We start from the raw sequence: 7,799 nt of genomic DNA on the forward strand, positions 1-7,799 counted from the left end.
CATGACTCGAAGAGTGAACACGTTCTCAACACGAGGCTCTGTCATTTTTCAGTAGTTTCAGCAAAATTAAAATAAAACTTTCTTCCACCTTAAGTGAAGTTTAAGCTACGTAGCAAACAATACAACAACAGTCAAAACGCCAGTAGTAGAGCAGAAAAATCCAGCCGTCGCTCACCGTTCTATCTCAGCCGTCCACTCCGATCAGGTCGATCTGCTAATGAGGAATAACGCCGTTCACCTGTGGCTTTCTAAAGCACTTGGCGGACTTTTTCAGCATTTGACGTCACACGCCGGTACCTTTTCATTGGCCTGTTTTGCCTCATCTTTGTGACGTACCAACACCGCAAAAACAGCTTCATTGGTCCGTCTCTGTGGGTCGGGGCTCCCGCAGCAGAGTTTCAATGTTACTATTGTTTTTATTGCAACAGTGTTTTTTTTGAGTGCATAACTATAATGACTCTCTTGCACGCTTACTTAAAGAGAATAAAAAAAAGGGGCCGACACGAAGGACCAGTGCCAAGTAGCTAAACACTGTACTCTTGGCTTAACCTATGTGTATGTTTATGGTCTGCAATAAAATAACACATACCTCCAAAATGATTTAAATGAAATGTGTCGACATGCTTTACTTTGTTAGCAATTAATTTAGCTATTTTTAAATAAAGACATCTAGACTGAGATTTATATCGCTTAAGGGAGCTCCTCAACATCCACTGTTAAAAACGGAGCTTTTACTTTTATTTCATTTTAATTGTTCTTCTTTTTACTTGAGTAGATTTTTAGACTGGTAGTTTTACAAAAACAATTTACAGTAAAAAATTTCATCCAAATAACTTGAGTTGAATATTACTATAGTCCAAATACAACAACAAACAAATCTGTCCAAAAATGCTCTCAAATATGCATTTAGTTAAACAATCTTTTAAAAAACGTCTTTTTTGGGCCTCGAAATTTGACCAAAATACTTTGGAATAACCTCAACCAAAAATACAAAAAATAAAAAGTTCAGAAAATGCACTAAAATTTAAGTTTGTGCCTCAATACTGGTATTTAGTGTATAGTATTTCTTTTAAAAAATGTCAATAAATGTGATATTAGGAGTGAAAAAAAACAAAACAAACTAAAACCCAAATTCTACTGCAACATTTACCAATTTCTTTTTCCAAATTTGGCCTAAATTGTAGGTTTGTTTCCCAAAATATGCATTCAGGATAGAATGGCACAAGAAAAAAAAATCTTTTGAGGTCAAAAACTGAGCAAACACTCTTTAAATGTAATTGTCATATATTCATCATAAGAAAATGACAGAGAATGTGTTGCTGGTGGTGAAGCTGTCATAAACAAAGTGTTGTCTTCTCTCTCTCTCTCTCTCACACACACACACACACACACCACATGAGCAGACCTTAACACACAGTACAAGCAGTGCAGGTGAGAGAGAGGCGTTCCACAGTGGGCGATCCAAAAGAAGCGAGGTCGCTGAATGTCCAAAATGACAAAGGTTGCTTTTACACCTGTCACAGCCCGTTTAATCATCTACCACTTCAAACAGGAGAGTGGGACGTTCACAGACTCCCAGCAGCCTTTTCTGCTGCAGCTCTGGACAAACTGCCCCTTCAGTGGAAGAGCAGCAGAATCAGACCTGCACAGGTATTCACAGATTCATGAATACATTCCATAATTAGGTAAAGTTTAATACAAACTCTTGGATCTCTGAGGTTCACTTAGACCATGCTGCATTACAGTTAGGTTCAATTAACAATCATTTTAATAATACAAAGGACTCTTTAAATAATTGCATCAACATATATATGTATAAGTTAATGCCTTTATTTCTCCTGTAATAATTATCTAGCCACTCTATAAATTATATTAGCAAAATAAAATTGTTTTAATTCATAAATAAATTTCTAATTTCTTATCAAATTACAAAAGACACTATAATGTGGTAAAAAAAAGTATAATAAAATATAATAATCTTTAAGTAATCCATATTATATTACATTATATTATATTGAACGAGGCACCAAAAGGTTGAATCCAAGTTGGGTTTTTAAGGTAATTTCTGCGATAACGGTAATGAGATTATGGCTGTGGGTCAGTGCCCAGTGACTGGCTGCTCCTTACTCCCCTACAAACCACTGCCTGGATAAATGTGGAGACAGGGTGGCGTCCTGTCACTTCTCCTCACAGACATTTTGTGTCCGAGCTGCACACTTTTTTTGACATCCCTGTGAAAACACCTCATTTATCAACCCAGAAAGAAGTGGGGTGGAGGAGAAGGAGGAGAAGGAGGAGGAGGTGGAGGAGGAGGAGGAGGAGGAGGAGAGAGAGCGAGAGAGAGAGAGAGAGAGAGAGAGAGTGTGTGTACCTGCGTACCTGCCCCAGGCTTCAAACTGCTCAGTGGAGACAATGGAGACAGTGGTGGGCCGAGAAACAGTAGCTTGGTAACTCCCTCTCTGACTTTTTAGAGAGAAAGTTCCAAATCTGACTCTGCTCTGTGGTAGGAACAGGCTGAGAGTAGACTGAGAGAAGAAGGAGCGTTAGTGTGAACATAAAGTTAACAATAAGTAAAATGCACTCAAAGTTGGCTGAAAAATTACCCTAATTTAGTGAGACGCAGCTTTTCGGTATTCAACTTTTGCTGTTAAGCCAGAATCACCATTTAATATGGAAATGTAATTTTAAAAAATGTAAACATTTAAAAAAAATGTTAAAAGTAAGGGATAATTACAGTTTAGCCTTAACTGGCTACAAGTTAGCCGAATATAAGAAAAGCTCTGTCAAGTATTGGCCAAAATATTTAATATTTGCCAGACAAACTAAAAACAAAATCCAGCTGCGAAGATTTATGTGTGTGTGAAAAAAAAACAACAAAATGAAGCGCATCACACATTTCCGTCAACAGGAAAAATATATCTAGTCAAAATTTATCTTAAATTACATCAGGACCAGGAAGAATAAAATGTAAATACAAAAAAATTAAATTAGAATTTAAAGAAAAGAGGTTATAGTTGATGCGATAGATCAACAGTTAAAGTAAGACGTGTGTCTTTAATTGTTAATCTATTTGACTAATCCTTTATGACGGCACACACTTGAGTCGTCGGTGATGAAGGTCTCCTCCTACGTCATCTCGGTGCAGCGTGGCGATGACTGCTGCCTCCAGCGGTGCAGACGGCAGTCTGATGGCCCTGAGTGTGATGTTGCTGCAGCTTCTATGCAGCTGCAATGATTGAATTGACACCTCGGCCTCCACTCTTGATCACTTCCCTCCTGCACATTCATGTATATTGGGCCGTGAACGAATCACCTGCGATTGAAAGCAGAGACGTGACGTCAGTTTGTGCTGCCGCTGCTCCTCATGCATCAGAGCCTTTCATCCTGAATGAACGCGTCTGAGCTTGAAAGAAAATCAACTCATTTACAGCACGTTCTGAAGAGCAGAGCAATAAACAAACGAAAAAATCGACTCTGGCTAATCGAACACGGCCTTAATTCGACTTGGATTTATTTATTTATTTTTAAGGCCGTTGAATAATTCTGCCCAAAATTTATTCACATCATCATCCTTATCATCATCATCGCGCGGCTGCAGATTATCTCTGAGCAGATAGGAACAAAAATAATCTGGAATCATTCACAGATAACGGCGTGTTGTAGCAGATGATACCTGTGTTATTAACCGTGATAGCGGGAGAATTCACATCCGATATTCAAGCTACTGCTGCAAATACATGGCTCTGCTATGCATTTTTAAATGTTAAAATATTTTAAAACTCCGTTGTACGACTGTAGTTCAATGCATTTAAAACAAATTACACGATTTAAATTCTAAATAAAAACATGGACATTTATTGTTTTTTCTGCATATTCTACCAGTTAAAGTCACACATTTGCAAATTCCCTCCAGAATTGTGAATTTGTTTTATAAAAAAGTATCTTTAACAACGAAAAAGATTAAACATCCAACGATATTTTTCGTTTAAAAATTTAAGTGAGAATTCTGCCCTACTTTTCTCTAATAGCTCATACATACGATGTTTGTTTTATATATTTTAATATCAAATTATATAGCAATATTTGATTTGAAAAAATAAAAGATAATACTGACATATTTATTTTTATATTTTTCTTCTTCAGCAATAAATATTATTTATTAATAATTTGAGATAAAACTAATCATGTCTGTGACATTAAAGTTATTAACCATATCCTCATATTTCTCTAAATTCTAAAACTCTATTTTATAAATTACGTCGGACGTCCGGTTTTCTTCCTTTAAAAATCGGATTTAATTTATAGATAATAGAACTAAGCAAATATTCACACATGACATTAAATATTGGAATAAATACAATCTTAATAAACCCACAATATTAATATTATGTATACTAAAAAATCTAAATAAATACTCCAGTACATAAATCAAGTACAAACACGTGTATAATGCAAGTATAAATATTGCAGTGATTAAAACGACCAGAATAATTACTTATTTTTTAGTTTTTATCGAATCCCCGAGGGAAAAAAAAGACTTAAAAAATAAAGTGACGCAACAACATCGTGTAAAATGAGTAAAATAAGATTTGAGTTATTGTTAGAATCAATCATTTGTGACGTATTATTGATCAATGACAGTCGGTCTGTGGTAGAGGGGGAGGAGCGTCATCTGTGCCTTGATTACATTTACTTGAGATTATAATCTGCAGACATGATCAATCCCTCTCTCTCTCTCTCTCTTTTTCTCTACCCTCCCTTTTTCTCTCAGCGTGTGTGACTGATGATTGGAGGAGTTGACGGACTCGAACCCCCGCCGTGTTTGCGGCCGCTCGGTCTTTGCGCTTGATTGGTCCTCCTGCAGCACAGACGCGCAGCTCAGGCGCCTCCTCTCATAAACAGAGTCGGAGCAGAAGTTTTTCCCCAGCAGTTCCAGGAGGATCCGCGGCTCACAGGAACCACTCTCTATGGCACAGCAGTAACAGGTACTCGCTCCTCACTCACTCACTTTATTTGTTTTCAGGCTTTTACTCTAGTTTTACTTCAGTCTTATTTCGGTGCGGCGGCTGTGGCCGCGGAGGGATTTCAGTCTCATCATTCATGGTGTAGTAGTTTTTTTTTTCTTTTTTATCGCCTCTCCTTCTTATCTGTTTCTGCTCTTATCAAACAGTTATCTCGCTCGCTGTGAAGACATATTGCGTTTTGTTTCCTGTGTGGGGAGATGACACACATGCCTTTTAAGCGCTCCTTATGGGAGCTGATGGCACTCACTGTGAAATGGACTCTGTGTCGGAGTCATGGATGACCCAGTGAACGCACTGCTGAAAACTAACTCTACATCGGCCTGGGCTCTGGGTTTCTCCCGAACACTGGCCTGATGGTTTCTGGACACGTTTGGATTTTTATTTTATTTTAATTTTTTCATTTTTTGCCCTAACTCGTGTTCTTTTGCTCCATCCAGGGTGGACTCTACTCCCTGATCATCTTTGTTGACTCCTAACGTGTATGGAAATTGCTCCTGGATGGACCTGGGCGAAAACAGCTGGTCCATGGTCAAACGCGAAGTATCCAGCAGCCCAGGGTCACCGGCTGAGCAGAGCTACCTGCCCGGTGACAGCAGGAGGGACGCGTCCTCCTCGGAGGGGCTGAGGACACCTCCGAGCGAGCTTGACGCACTGGGTCACCGCCGGCTGGACGGCAGGTCACTACACTCCTACGTCCACTTTGGACACCACAACAACAGCCTGGCCACCGCCGAGGACATGCCGCTGTTCACGGACTTGGATCAGGGCAGTAAACTCGTCCTGTCCAGCGGGGCGCACAAGGCGAGCCTGCTGGTGGACTCGGCCGACGTGTACCAGACACTGGCCATCGCCGCTGCGCAAAGTCAGACTGGATACGACTCCTCCTCTGGGGGTTACATGCACTCCAACCCCAACTCCCCCGTCTACGTGCCCAGCTCCAGGGTGGGTCCGATGATCCCCAGCCTGTCTTACTTGCAGGCTGGCGGCTCTGCGCAACCCGGCCACGCCATGTCGGGCCACTCGGTCTGGTCTCAGACCACACCGGAGAGTCCGTCATACAGCACCGGGAGCCCGCACACCTCCAGCCGCTTCCACTATCCTCCCAGCCCGCCTATGAACAACGGAACACCGAGAGACAGCGGTTACAGCAACACGCTAAACATGAGCAACAGAGACCAGTACGGACTGTCGAGGCCCCTGAGCGGGACTTACCCGAGTCCCTACTCTCCTTATGTTGCACCACAGCTCTCACAGCTGCCCTCACCGTGGTCCGGAGGGGCTTTTGAAAACACTATGCTGCACACTCTACAGAGCAGGAGTGCACCCCTGATCCGAGGACCAAACGGAGGTAAAAAAAAAAAAAAAAAAAACTAAAAAAAAAACTAAATAAGAAAGGAATTTAAAAAATATAAATAAATAAAAATCAGAGTATGTCACTGTGATGGAGGAGTTTTTACGGGATGGGAAATTGTTTTTGGTAATAGAACACCATATCTGCGTAAAAGCCAAAAAACTCCCATTCAGACTAAAACTATGTTTGACAAAACCTTCCAGAAAAATAATATTCAGTTGTTAAAAATTAGTTCTGAATTTTCTCTCGGTAAAAATATTTTGGTAATAACTTCACTGGCCAGAGAAGTGACATGTGGATGTGATTTTATTTTTCTGGCTTCGTCTGTCGCCACCTCAGACAAATAGTAACAAACAAATTCTGTTCGTCTGATCTGCTCCCTGACTCTGACTCTGACTCTTCCCTTCTCCTCACCCCCAGTTTCAGATATTCTGGATGACCTGGGGGAGAGCAGAGAGTGCGTCAACTGCGGCTCCATCTCCACGCCGCTGTGGAGGCGCGACGGCACGGGTCACTTTCTCTGCAACGCCTGTGGCCTCTACAGCAAAATGAATGGACTGAGCAGGCCATTAATTAAACCACAGAAACGGACGGTGAGCATGATGAGGGGGGAGGAAAAAAAAAGGATGGGGGTCTGGGAGGGAGGGGGGGCACTTAGAGGCTTAATACACTGTCTGACAGTCAGAAAACGGCAGGAGGACAGCGGCGGCAAATTTACAGCAAAATTCATATTTAAAAAAAAATTAAAAATATTCTGTTTAAATATTCAGCATTAAAAACTAAAATGGGATTTGATTCATTTCGGTTAAAATACGTTTAACGTTAATTAATCTGAGCGTTTAAATTAAAGTTGAAAATAACCCGAAGGGCCTTTAAATATATATATATTTTTTTCAACTTATTGTTTTTGTTCAGTGATTTACTGCAATTCAAAACAAATCTGGTGAGGTCAGGCAGCTTCACGCAGACCCTTTCTTTAGCCGGAGATCAAGCGTCAAACCAGGGCACAGAAGCGCAACCTCCTGTAAAAGTTAAATAAACAGCGGCCATAATATTTCCTGTATTTTGGTTAGGAAATGGGTTCTGACCAGATGAACTGTGTTTCAATTAGTGGAGGGCGGCTTCCAATTACAAGCACATTTATTATTAGAGGGACAGATGCTCCAAATGTGCACAATAATAATAATAATAATAATAATAATAATAATAATAATAATAATAATATGTCTGGTCTCAGTCTACGTCCAGGAGAATCGGCCTGTCCTGCGCCAACTGTCAGACCAGCACCACGACTCTGTGGCGCAGAAACGCAGAAGGAGAGCCGGTGTGTAACGCATGTGGCCTCTACACAAAGCTACACGGGGTGAGTAGGGAGAACATTTCACACATTTATCCCAAACTGACGCACCCGGGGTCTAGAAATC

The 7,799-nt window shown here is 40.7% G+C and overlaps 1 protein-coding gene and 1 long non-coding RNA gene across 4 annotated transcripts in view; one reads left to right on the forward strand and one right to left on the reverse strand.

Moving 5' to 3' along the window:
- Nucleotides 1-27: 27 nt before the first annotated feature.
- Nucleotides 28-7,799, reverse strand: part of LOC103396348 (uncharacterized) — an 11,086-nt gene continuing 3,314 nt past the window's right edge. Inside the window, exons 2-4 of one of the 3 annotated variants that reach the window (XR_003053028.1) lie at nt 3,099-3,313; nt 2,380-2,525; nt 28-2,231 (exon numbers count right to left, since the gene is read on the reverse strand). This is a non-coding gene — a long non-coding RNA (uncharacterized LOC103396348). Of the gene's footprint in view, nt 2,232-2,379; nt 3,314-7,799 lie in introns of all 3 variants that reach the window. The other 2 variants (XR_003053029.1, XR_003053027.1) reach the window with 2 other exon arrangements.
- Nucleotides 4,578-7,799, forward strand: part of gata6 (GATA binding protein 6) — a gene marked incomplete in the record, with an annotated part of 5,706 nt that continues 2,484 nt past the window's right edge. The window contains 4 exon segments of the mRNA XM_025066043.1: nt 4,578-4,985; nt 5,462-6,372; nt 6,796-6,968; nt 7,613-7,738. Of these exon segments, the coding sequence (XP_024921811.1) occupies nt 5,523-6,372; nt 6,796-6,968; nt 7,613-7,738 (1,149 nt within the window).

This window comes from Cynoglossus semilaevis, chromosome 20 (assembly GCF_000523025.1).
Source record: "Cynoglossus semilaevis isolate Cse_v1.0 chromosome 20, Cse_v1.0, whole genome shotgun sequence".
NCBI classification, from domain to species: Eukaryota; Metazoa; Chordata; class Actinopteri; order Pleuronectiformes; family Cynoglossidae; genus Cynoglossus; species Cynoglossus semilaevis.